The 13767-nt window shown below is 35.9% G+C and overlaps 1 protein-coding gene across 1 annotated transcript; it reads left to right on the top strand.

The window, feature by feature from the left end:
* Positions 1–659: 659 nt before the first annotated feature.
* LOC143588068 (uncharacterized) lies at positions 660–1698 on the top strand. Its single transcript, XM_077069179.1, has 2 exons — positions 660–825; positions 1247–1698. The coding sequence occupies exons 1-2, from the start codon at positions 660–662 to the stop codon at positions 1696–1698; spliced, it is 618 nt and encodes a 205-aa protein (XP_076925294.1).
* The last annotated feature ends 12069 nt before the right edge of the window (positions 1699–13767 follow it).

The following is a 13767-nucleotide window of genomic DNA, read 5'->3' as shown; positions in this document are numbered from 1 at the left end:
TAACGGAACCGAAGAAACTCTTAGAACTGAACCTCTAAACGAAAATTATTCAGGTAGCACGGTTCACGGGTGCTCATACAAAACTTTTCAAGGTTGCGGACCGAAAGAATTTACCGGCGCCGAAGGACCTTTGGAAATTATCCGATGGATCGAGAAAATGGAATCTATCATGAAAATAAGTGATTGCACACCTCTTGAAAGGATAAAATATGGGTTATGTTTATTCCGTGATGAGGCACTCGAGTGGTGGAACTCCATAATTCAAAATCTAGGAGAAGATGCCGCTTACCGTCTAACCTGGGAAGAATTGAAAGAGATGTTGCTGAAAGAATACTTACCCCGAAATTAACTCCAGAAGATCAAATATGACTTATGGCAGTTAAAGATGGAAGGTGCCAATATCGGAGGATATACCTCGCGATTCAATGCATTCGCACGACAGGTACCCCGAATAGTTACGCCTGAATATGCACGAATAGAGAGGTACATCTGGGGCTTAGCTCCCGAAATATGAGGAATGGTCGCTCCTTTAAACCAACCACTATCCAGTCTACCAGAGAACTGGAAAATCCTTAACTGATAATGTGGTTCGCATGGGAATACTGATTGATACCGGAAAGAAAGTGGTCACCTGGGAACCCGAATGAAATTCAACCGGTATGAATCAGAAACCCGACAAATTCAAGAGGAAGTCGAATGGGAACCATGGAGAACAGTTTAAGAGGAACTTTGCAGTTGGACGGATGTTTGCTACTAACACAAAGGGAACCAGAGAAAGCTTTGGACAAGCGCCTTCATGCAACAAGTGTGGGAAAAATAATACTGGTTATTGTTGGAGATGCAATCGGTGCAACCAGTTTGGCCACGTGACACGAGATTAACGCCAAGATCATACCATCCGTTTCAGGAAACCAAAACCCGAGATGTTTTGAATGCGATGTTGTAGGATATTACAGGAAAGACTGTCCTAAATTTAATGGTCAAAACACCTAGGTCAATGCATTCGAGATGAACGCAAAAATAGCCTGGAAGGATTCGTCCGTAGTCATCGGTACGTTTATCGTCAATAATCACTATGCTTTTGTGCTTTTCGATACTTGAGCTGACTTAAGCTTCGTTTCCAAACAATTCGAACCTCTGTTAGGAATAGAAGACAGTAAGTTAGATACCAAGTACTCTATCGAATTATCTAATGAAAAATTAATAGAAACCAGTGAAGTTGTACGTAACTGTAATATTCTGTTAGCTAACCGTAAGTTTGATATCGATCTTTTACCCGTCGAACTAGGCAGTTTTGATATAGTCATAGGAATGGATTGGCTGTCCAAGAATGGACCTGAGATAATATGTACGGATAAACTGGTTCGTTTACCAATCCAAAATGGTGAATCCCTAACCATTCAAGGTGATCAATGTAATCCCGAGTTAAAATTCTCCAGTATCACAAAAACCCGTAAGACGCTACGCAAAGGATATCTGGCATTCCTCGTTAATATAGTTGATACAAAAGCCAAAGAGCGAAAGATAGACAATATTCCTATAGTCCGAGATTTCCGAGAAGTTTTCCTTGAAGATTTGCCTGGATTACCTCCTGAGCGTCAAGTCAAATTCAGAATCGATCTGGTTCAGGATGCCGCTCCGATAGCTCGATCTCCGTACAGATTAGCACCATCGGAAATGCAGGAGCTATCTAATTAGCTTCATGAATTATTGGACAAAGGATTTATAAGACCAAGTTTTCACCTTGGAGAGCTCCAGTCTTATTCGTGAAAAAGGAAGACGGCTCTTTTCGAATGTGTATTGTTTACCGAGAACTAAACAAACTCACCATTAAGATTGGTACCCACTACCGAGGATTGATGATTTGTTTGACCAGTTGCAAGGATCAAGTTACTACTCGAAGATTGACTTGTGGTCCGAGTACCATCAGTTACGTTTCATGAAGTACAATTTCTTGGTCATGTGGTTAATGCCGAAGGAATTCAAGTTGACCCTTCCAAAATTGAAGCGATAGCTAAGTGGGAAGTTCCAAATCGTCAACCGAAATCCGAAGTTTCATAGGTTCGGTGGGATACTATCGAAGATTCATTGAAAATTTCTCTCAAATAGTTGTTCCTTTAACTTCATTGACTCGAAAGAATGTCAAATACGAATAGGGAACCAAACAACAAGAAGAATTTGATTTACTTAAACAAAAGCTTACTAACGCACCTATATTGGCCTTGCCAGAAGGTACAGAAGATTTTGTTGTGTTTTGTGACGCATCTCATTCGGGTTTGGGTTGTGTATTAATGCAAAGAAAGAAAGTTATAGCTTATGCTCCTCGTCAATTAAAAGTGCACGAAAAAAATTATACAACTCACGATCTAGAGTTAGGTGCCATAATATTCACCTTAAAACTATGGATGCACTAACTCTATGGAGTTAGATTTATCGTGTACACTGATCATAAGAGTTTAAAGCACATCTTTGATCAGACGAGCTTATCATGCGTCAAAGAAGATGGATGGAAACCTTAACTGATTATGATTGCGAATTCATCTATCATGAGGGTAAAGCCAATGTGGTAGCTGACGCATTAAGCCGAAAGAAACATAAGAAACCCAAGAGGGTTCGGGCTTTAAGATTAGAACTTAGAAAAGATCTAATCGATCAGATTAAGAAAGCTCAAGAACAAGCTATCAAAGAAAACAAAATCTCCGAAGAAAAGCGTAATGGCACCATTGACTCGTTAGTCAAAGGTGATGACAGTATACTCAGACTTGAAAACAGGATTTGGGTACCTATCATTGGAGAGTTACGTGAAAAGATAATCAGTGAAGCCTATAAATCCAAATACATGATACACCCCGGTAATGAAAAGTGTATCAAAATCTCATGCCTAACTACTGGTGGAATGGAATGAAGAAAGACATTGCTCTGTATGTAGCCAAATGCCTAACATGTTTACAAGTAAAACCCGAGCACCAATAGCCTTCGGGTTTGCTTCAGCAACCTGAACTTCCCGTTTGGAAATGGGAAATGATAACCATGGACTATATAACAAAACTTCCAAAGACTGCTCGTCAACTTAACGCCATCTGGGCTATCATTGATAGGTTAACCAAATCCGCTCATTTCTTACCTATCAACGACTCTTACTTTATGGATAGATTGGCACGAATATATGTAAACAACATCGTATCATTAAATGGTGTGCCATTATATATCATATCCGATCGAGATAGTAGATTTGCACCTCACTTTTGGTATAGTTTCCAAAAAGCGTTAGGAACACAATTTAATCTTAGCACCACTTATCATCCTCAAATTGATGGGCAGAGTGAAAGAACAACTCAAACGCTTGAAGATACGCTCTGAGCTTGTGTTATCGAGTTAGGAGGAAGTTGGGATGATCATCTTCCCCTAATGGAATTCTCGTATAACAATAGTTATCACACAAGTATTCAAACCGTCCCGTTCGAAGCTTTGTATGGACGAAAATGTAGGACGCCGGTACGTTGGTATGAAATTGGAAACAACCAAATGTATGGACCCGAAATAGTCAAAGAAACCACGGATAAAGTGTTACAAATCCATGAGCGACTTAAGTCGGCTAGAGATCGACAAAAGAGTTATGCTGATGTACGTCGTAAGCCGTTGGAATTTCAAGTAGGCGATAAGGTGTTATTGAGAGTATCACCTTGAAAAGGTGTTGTTCGATTTGGAATGAAAGGAAAACTAAGTCCGCGTTTTGTTGGACCCTTCGAAGTGCTTAAGCGAATAGGCATTGTAGCTTATCGCTTACGTTTTCCCGAAGAAATGTAAGGAATACACGATGTGTTCCATGTTTCCAACCTATGTAAGTGCCTGGCTGACGAAACTTTAGCTATGCCTTTAAAGGATGTTGAAATCAACGAGAATATGAAATTTGTAGAACAACCTCCACAAGGTGAAGATTTTAAAATTAAGAATCTTAAAAGACGAAAGCTGAAATTGGTCAAAATAAGATGGAATTCTCGAAGGGGGCAAGAATTTACAAGGGAATTGGAATCGAAAATGAGAAACAAATACCCACACCTATTCTAACAAATCTCGAGGAGGAGATTCATTCCAAGGTGGGGAGGATGTAACATCTTGGATAATACCATATTTACTTTTGGGTTAAAATGTCAACTTTGAAAATAGAATAATAATTTAACAATAAATATGGTAAAGAAATAATATATATGGATTATATTAAGTTATGAGAATTCATATTATTGAAATGGAGGAGGATCTTGGTCCATATTGTCAGCCATAACTGATAATAAATAATTTCGAGACTTAGTAAAACGAACAATAAATAATATTAAATTAATAATAATATAAGATGCCATTCGTTAAATAAGCTAATTTTTATCAAGTAAATAAGACGAATTAGACTTAGCAAATCAGTGGTAAAGAGATAACGAATTAAGCATTGATTCGTTAACAATTTTGATAAAAGATCTGATTCGTCAATCCTTAGTAACGAGTTGAACATGAAGTAGTTTTAATTCATTACATTATAACGAATGGCCACTAAGAGCTTAATGTTTGACTAAATAGGAGTCCAGGTAAAAATTAATAAGAACAGGAAAAGTCAAAGTTCAAATCTGGCCTCAATTAGAACAAATTTAACGATGTACAGCCGAACAAACGATCCCAAGGATCTCGGAAACATATCGTGACGTGATTCATGTTGTCCATTAGGACCAAAACATGTTATAACATAGGTAATTATAGTGTGTACGTATAGCTTAAAAACCGATAGGTTAATCGATTAATCGACCCTTAAGATGCTCAAGAAATTTGATGAATTTCAATATGTTACAATCCCCATTACCTGTTGAACCTGTAAAACGAATAAAAAATGAGTTTGATTAAGGTCGGGTATTCTGGAAAAATTAGGCAGAGTAACGAGGCTTAAGGAAGAAGAAAGTGAATAGTGTAGACGAACGGTTTCACGAATCCCTATATATCATGATAGGGCACAGTCTCCAAGACAATGAATCATTTGAATCGTTCAAATTTGAAATAACGAATCAAGTGATTTGTTATCATAATTAAAACACGTGGCACACGAATTAATAACAAATTAGCGGTAATTCGTGCTTAGTTCGCGTTTGATTCATTAAATTAATTATAACGAATTAAAAGTATTAATTACAGAGTGGCGGAAGCGAATTTGGTTAACGAATTAAAATGTAATTCGTTGTAAATGATCCCAATTCGTTAACGGCCTTTAACGGTATCCCGTATCCCGATGATGTAATACCTTAACGACCTTTACCCAATGTGGTAAATTGTAATGCCTTAGCTCGTTTTACATTCAAAAATACTTAACTTAAGTATATTAAATAATATGTAAAAGAAAAAGTAAAATATTTTTGAAATTTTGTATTTTTGATGTAAAATAATTACAAGAAAAAATATCCAAAAATGAAACATAAAACAGAAAACAAAATATATTTTTCTTTGTGTTTTTATATGTTTTTCAAAAGCAGTACATATTTTTGGATTTTTGACGAGTTTAAGCAGAGAATCATATTGACCAAATTGCCCTTCAATCACTGTTTTATATTTCAGCGATATTATGACTGGCATTAAGTCGGTCATTGATATTGTTGTCCACTTAAATCTTATAACAAACTTTCAAGCGTTTCGGTGATATGATTAAATGTTCAATTAGAGCACAGAATATCAGAAACTATCAGCCTCGAATCTCGGTTCAAGCTTAATTTGATTTTACCGCATCACCCCAACTTGACTTAAACCATTATATTGTTGATCAAAATTTGAATTTATAGAAAATTGTGAGCAATGCATTAAGTTTCCTTTACTGTGAATGAGTATGCACGGGTCCTTCTATCGGCTTACATACATTGTATCCCCTGGGGTTCGTTTCTTACTGGTATTGAGACTCGCGTAAGGGAGGAATAAATGTATGACTAACAGCGGATTTTGATCAAGTTAGTAGTTTAAATTTGTACAAGGTACAACACTGATCAAGTTTAATGACTTTGGGTTTGCTTTAAAAGCGAATGAAATATTCAAGCATATGAATACCCAGATGATTAAGCCGCAAAAAGACTCATAGTGTCTAGAACCCCAACACATGTTATTTGCTTTATTTAATTTTTGGTGATCAAACAAATATAAGGCTTGAGTATGACAGGCTATTACATTTCTGCCATCCTTACCGAGATTTTTGTTAAAGACTAACACTTCTTTCAATTTGGAAAATCTTTATGTTTATATCACATATTTTACTCTAACAGCTTGTTTAAGACCTATCAATACACCAATGCAATTAAGCACTCAGTCTTTTAAGCTTATTTCTTTCTGGATATGAAATCAGATGATCAATGTACTATGATTTTCTCTTTTTGCTTCAAAAACTCAATTTTTGAGGAGCATAAAAATAATAAATTTAATCGCCCCAGTCACTTTCAGTCTATAAATTAATGGCTATCCTATCATTCCACAAGTGAATAACAGGACCAAAACATGCAAGCATGTTCCACAAACTTAAATAACTAACATAATTTTCATTGAGAGGAAAAAAATAAAATGTATAACAATCACCCCAATTACTTTCCATTGTCAGGTAAATGGCTATCCAGAACATTTACAAGTAAATATCAGGACCAAACATATAGAAGTATATGTCCTTCAAATATGAGTAATTGATATAATTTTCAGCGAATGTATGCAAAAATCTTTTTGGATTTTCTATTTACATACATAAAACACAATCTTTTTGTCTTTTTCAAAATAAACAAAATAAAAATTCACAATCTTTTTGGTTTTTCGGATTTTTCTATACATACTTAAACACAATCTTTTTGTCTTTTTCAATTTTTTAAATGTTTTTTTTTGGATTTTATCTATACAAACTAAAAGCACAATATTTTTGCATTTTGTATTTCACCCCCAAAATCCAAAATCAAAATAAAATAAAAGAAAAATAAACTGAAAATAAAGATATTATCCTTGTTTCAGGATATCAGCATTTTAATCCATTTAAGGCAAGAAAAAAATTAAATCGAGTTTTGTCAAATGCTTTGGTAGATAGATCGGGTTTTTGAAAATCGGCATGTACTTTCTCAATATCGATTAATTTCTTTTCAAAACAATCCCTTATGAAATGATATCGAATTTCGATATGTTTCGTTTTAGAGTGTTGAACGGGATTTTTGGTGATGCTAATGGAAGTAGAGTTATCAATTAAAATTGGAGTAGTAAGAGACTTCAAACCCTAATCGCGCAGATGTTGTTGGATTCATAAGACCTGTGAACAGCAACTCGAGGCTGCCATATATTCTGCCTCAGCGGTTGAAGTGGAGACCTTTGTCTGCTTTATACACTGCCAGAAAACAAGTCGGCTTCCAAAGAATTGACACCCTGCTGTAGTCGATTTGAAATTAATCTTGCACCCTCCATAGTCTAAGTCAGAAAATGCGGTGACTTCAAAATTATCGTCCTTGGGGTAACATGACCCGATGTCAGGATTACCCCTCAGATATTGAAGAATACGCTTGACCGCTGATAGGTGAGTCACTCGGGGACTAGCTTGGTACCTAGTACATAAACAAAATGCAAACATTATGTCAGGTCGAGAAGCAGTAAGATACATTATGGAACCAATCATAGCTCGATAAAGGGTAGGATAGACGGTGTCCTCCAATTCATCCGGTGATAAATTGTGACCCACAGGGAGAGTAGTTGAAGGGATTTTTCCGGCAGTTATCTTGAATCGGCTCAATAAATCGTTCACGTACTTAGTCTGGTGAATAAAGATTCCTTTCGCAGACTGATGAACCTGCAACACTAAAAAGAAGTTCATCTCTCCCATCGAGCTCATTTCGAACTTTGTTTGCATTGACTTCTCGAACTCCTTACATAACTTTTCATTTGTTGACCCAAAGATAATGCCATCGACATATATCTGAACGAGGAGAAGATCATCACCAATATTCTTATAAAATAACATGCAGTCGACAGTCCCTCGCTTGAAGCCGTTATCAGTCAGATGGTCGGCAAGCGTGCCATACCAAGCTCTCGGGGCTTGATGTAGACCATACAGGGCCTTGTTTAAGCGGTAAACTTGGTCCGGATAATCAAGATCTTCAAAGCCAGGAGGCTGTAAAACAAACACTTCCTCGTGTAATTTTCCATTGAGAAAATCACTTTTCACATCCATTTTATAGACTTTAATATTCTTATAAGCCGCATAAGCTAGAAAGATTCGTATAGCTACCAATCTTGCAATCGGAGCATATACCTCAGTGTAGTCTATACCCTCTTGCTGATGGAAACCTTGCACCACTAACCATGCTTTGTTTCTCATGATCACTCCACGATCGTCCTCTTTACATTTAAATACCTACTTAGTCAGGATAGGCTTTTTGACTCTAGCAGGTTTATCGGTAAGATCCCATACACCCAGTCGGTTAAACTGTTGAAATTCCTCTTGCATTGCTTCTAGCCAAGAAGGAGCTTCAAGTGCCATACGAGTCATCGTTGTCTCTACTTGGGATAGGAAGCAAGTGTATTTGGCAAGATTAACGATTCTAGTGGAATGTAGATCCACAAAGGCACACAATACATTATTCTCACTTGAAGAAGAAACTTGATGACGTGTTTGCACACCCACATCAAGTTCTCCAATGATGTTGTCCTTTGGATGATAATTATGAATCCTAAGAGTGGGATTCTCAGGTACAACAACATTTTCTGTTAAGTTAGTAAGATTCTCCTCAGCATCATGAGACGATTCACCAATCTCATGTGTTTCAGGAAATGGAGCCGAGGAAGAATCAACAAAATGACCATCATCAGATGAAATCGAAATTACATCAGATGTATCAGGAAGATCATCATGTGAAGCATCAACATAAACAAAACTAGAAGGTCTTGGAGGTGAGAATTGATTTTCTAAATATGCACGAACCAAATCTTCATCCGGTTGATCCTCCATTTGAGTAAAAGAATTAAATAAACTCTCATAATCAAACATCCAATCAGGACCTTTTCCTTGGGAAGGAGTGGTGTACCGTTGACAATCAACATGATACCATTCCTTTACACAACCCGTGGTAAAGTTAAATACTCTCTTCTTAGGTGATGCGTAACCCAGGAAATAACCTTCAATAGCTTTTTCTTCAAATTTTCCCGCATCTTTCTTCAACATAGTACAAGGACAACCAAATAGTTCCAAGAACTTCAAATTAGGTTTTCTCTTGTTCAGAAGCTCATAAGTCGTCTTTTGAAGCTTCTTCACAGTCAAAACACGATTGAGCGTATAGCAAGCAGTATCCACAGCCTCATTCCAGAATTGAATAGGAAGCTTAGAATCTACAAGCATAATTCTTGCTGCTTCAATCAATGTTCTGTTTTTCCTTTCAGCCACCCCATTCTACTGTGGTACGTAAGAAAGCACTATATTCTTGATGAATTCCCTTTTGAACACAAAAGAAATCCAACACGTTGTTTCTAAACTCCGTACCATTATCACTTCGAATACGTCTCACTTTCAGTTTGTATAGTGATTAAGTTTTGAACTAGAATGGGTGTTTGATCTTTTGAACTCATAAATAAACCCCATGAATATCTTGAATAGTCATCAGTGACGACCAAACAATACCAATCTCCAGCGATACTTTCACGATTCACAGGACTGAACAGATCCATATGAAGTCATTCTAATGGAGTGTCAATGGTATTGTAACTTAGATGGGTATGACTTATTTTTCTGTTTTCCCTTTTTGCAAGCAACACAGTGATCGGATAATTTATAATGTTTTTAAGGAAACACATGCGACCAAGTCATTAGCCATTAAATAATTCATCTTCCTAATATAAATATGACCCATCCTTCTGTGCCAGAGAATCGTGTCCTCTTCAGTTGCCTTAGAAACAAAACACGTTTCCACAGAAGTTGATACTTTAGAAGACATGTTTAATACATAAATATCATTCGATCGAGGGGATCGCATGACAACCATGTCCTCGGGAATAACGTATCCCGGTTTCAGAATTAGACATTCTTTATCATTAAATACGGTAGTGTATTTCTTATCACAAATTTGTGAGACACTTAATAAATTATGATCAACCTTATCATAATAGTTGATTTTTTCAAACGTGATATGCTCATTCGAAACTTCACCTTCTTGTGTTATCATACCCCCAGAATTCCTAGCAAAAGCAACATACCATCCTTGAATATTTCTAACATTGGTTAAGAGATCAAGATTGCCAGTAATATGACGAGAACATCCACTGTCCATTATCCACTTCTCACCAGAAATAGTCTTGAATGAACCCTACACATGAAAAGAAAATGATTAGTTCAAAAAGGCAGCTCAGGCCTCAGTCTTGGGCACCTCTTGAGTTTCTCTTGGAAGTTTAACATTAAGTGAATCTGAATTCTGTTTAGCCACTTGTGAGTATGTCACAGGTCTTTTCGACTTTCTTCGTAAGTAATCAGCTTGAACAATATTCATGTCCACATTTTTGCAAATCGGTTCAGTGGGTACAAATTTGGGCTTATTATAACTTACATTCTCATTAACATGAATCACTTTTCGTGGATTCACATCTGAAAACATAATGTGAGTTTCATCATCAAACGACGTTGGTTATCTCAAAATCTCCTTGATCAAAGGAACGGGTTTGGATTGTTCGTTGATAAAAGGATGAAGATGTTGAGCTTTCTTCAATCCATAGTTTCTGACAACATTACCATGTTCACCACAGACAAAGCATGTTCTCATGTTAACACGTTCATGTAATGGTTTAGCAGAAACATTTGCAGTTGAAGATTGATGATAAACTCCAGCAATTGGACTCTTATCCAAGTCATCAAAAGTCACAGATTTCTGTTTCATATAAAAATCCAAATTCGAACAATTTAAAAGCTTTGTAAAGAATCAGTTCCATTTGACTTTACAAATTGAACATCTTTAACAGATTTTAACAAAATTTTCGCTTTTATCAACGGATCTACCACTTTTGATGTCTTAGATTTCACAAACTTGTTTTCAATGTCTTGTAACATAGAAGTTTCATTGTGATAGACACTTTCAATCAATTCGGGTTTGATGATATCGAGTGGAATGTCTTTTTCAGTGAAAATTGTGCTTATTTCTATAAGCTTAAACACACGAACAGTTGATGGGTTCGAAGCGACAGGATTGATAAAACACATCAAATCCTCATCAGAAATTTTAGGTTTTTCTGATTTCTTGGCCTTCATTGGTTTGACCTTAACTTGTTCCTCCTTTTTCACTTGAGTTGTATTTGAACCATACACAGCCTTCTCAATTCATGAGGTTCACATAAAATGTGATTCGAACGTGGAATGTCCTAATTTTTGTGTATAACTTCCGGTTCAAATACATCCTCAACAAGTACTTTTCACAATTAGTTTCAACAAAGACTTTTTTGCTTTGAATATGAGATTTTTGTGATGAAACTTGAGCATTCACATTGTCATTTTTAGAACTTTTAAGAATTGAGTCAACAACTGGTTCATTAACAATAGTTTCTCCATTTCCAGCAAAAGGATTTGCTATGTAATCATTGTGAAATGGTGGTGGTACTTCAACAAATCCCACACCTTTCTTTGAATCTTTTTGCTTACTCGATACTTCAATAATTTCATTTAGCAAAAATGATGAATTTCTAAATTTTCCCAATTTATTTTTCAACTCAAGAACCTCATTTTCAAGTTCAGTTATCTTATAACGATGTTTCAACATTTTTTGAAATTTTTGATCGTTGATTGTCATTTTGACTGACAACTTAGCTTTAAGGTCATGATTACTTACAGACAATGCTTCAATTTTCTCCCAATATCTCATTTGATATTCTAAAGATTGTCTATAAGTATCCTTTAGTGAAGCAATTTCTTTCACTAAACAATCATTATGATTTTTCAATGATTCTAACTTAGGCTTATTTTTCTCACAATCAACACAATAAACAGAAGGACTAACCTCATTAATTTTGGTCATGCAAGAAAAAGTAGTTTGTTGCTTTCACATGAGTCATCAGAATCAGACTCGGTATCATTTTCAGAAGATAGCTCACTCTCACTTGCATCTTGAAAATTTTCATTTGACTCAAACATAACCAAGTTAGCTTGATTGTCGTTGCACAACATTCTTTGTGAACAATCAGTTCCATGAATAGTCAGCAATGCTTGTGTTCCAGAAGCAGAAGGCTTTTTTCTAGAAGACATATCAGCATCATTACCCCTTTTCAAAGAAGAACTTCTATCTTGACTACGAGGACCAGTGTACTCCTTCTTTGGTTTGTCACATTCTTTGGCAAAGTGTCCAAACTCTTGACAGTTAAAGCATTTAACTTTCAGCTTATCAAAACCAAACTTCTTTTTCAAAGATAGAAGATCTTTGCCAGTTCTTTGCATGAACCTCTTCATTTTTCTCACAATCATTGCCATATTCCATTTTAAATCCATGAGCTCCATATCATCAGGATCGATTTGGTCATAATCTTCATCAGTCAACTCACTTGTGGCAATTTTACTACCCACCAGATTCTCATAAGAAGTCATGAAGGCACACAAAAAGGCAAAATTTTGTTTAGCATCCTTCATGTTTACATTTGGTGGTGCTGAGAATTTATGTGCAGTAGCTGAAGTTCCAGAATCTCCAGAAGAACCAGAAGCACCAGATGACTCAGAACTTCCAGAAGTAAAAAAACATGCACGTGGATCACTATAAATTGTTGTAGCATTTTCACTTGCATTCTGAGTAAGAAATGCGTTATCGGAGATATTGTTGAGAATATTGTGAGATAGCTAAGAGTCGAATACGCTTTTCAATCTCCAATGCCTTCTTTTCTTCTTGAGAATATTGTGAGATAGCTTTAGGAGTAAAGCCAGTGGTTTCATCAACTATCATAGGTACAGTATATACCTCATCAAAATAATAAGAACAGGCAGGATGAACGGAACCCAGATGAGCTCGAAAACGAGGTTCCCATTTTGCAAAATCAATAAATTTCATCAGTCTTGGACATTTTGAATGAGATCCAATTTTCGTGTCCAATTGTAGCATTTGCTGCATGAGTACATTTTGAGAAGCTAATGCATACAAACCAGCCATCTTGATAAGTAACAATCAATCAAACTTCAAGGACTAAAAAATGAAAATCTTTTAACGAACTGGGAACAGTAGTTGTAACGAAATGAAAATAATGAATCAGTTGTACGAATTGACTGTTATCTAGTAACGAACAGGAAACAGTACTACACAAATTAGCTTATGATGAATTGGTAACGAATCATTAACGAACTGAGTCAACGAATCAGGTCATGTTGACGAATCAATCCTAAGAATAAGATTAACGAATCAGAACTGACAATAACGAATCAAAGTAAGAATCAATGATTCAATCTTAACGAATCAAAGTAACGAATCAATGATTCAAGGTGACGAATCAAGGAACACGAAGTAGCTACAGTTGATTACGAATCAACTACAGTTAATTAACGAAGCAGGTTGCTAAAACGGTTCTAACAAACTTTTCCATGTGGCATGAATTTGTTAGAGAATTAGTTAACGAATCAGACCACGTATCTGACGAATTAGATAAAACGAATTATATTTGATAACAAATTGCTATAACGAATTGAAATCTTTATCTTCAAGCGAAATATGAAGATCTTCAAATCATTATCTTCAATTTCCAGAAAACTGGAAATTTGATGAACTTTAACAACCAATACAAATC

The sequence above is a fragment of the Bidens hawaiensis genome, unplaced genomic scaffold (genome assembly GCF_021521415.1).
Source record: "Bidens hawaiensis isolate Kalapana, Puna unplaced genomic scaffold, B.hawaiensis_p1.1 tig00035967_1, whole genome shotgun sequence".
NCBI lineage: Eukaryota > Viridiplantae > Streptophyta > Magnoliopsida > Asterales > Asteraceae > Bidens > Bidens hawaiensis.
Note: the sequence above shows the minus strand (reverse complement) of the source record. Positions and strands in the feature narration are given on the sequence as shown.

Coding starts and splice junctions, on each gene's coding strand:
- LOC143588068 (XM_077069179.1), top strand. CDS start 660: ATGAATCAGAAACCCGACAAATTCAAGAGGAAGTCGAATGGGAACCAT. Junction 826..1,246: donor GTGTGGGAAAAATAATACTG/GTTATTGTTGGA, acceptor ATATTCTGTTAG/CTAACCGTAAGTTTGATATC.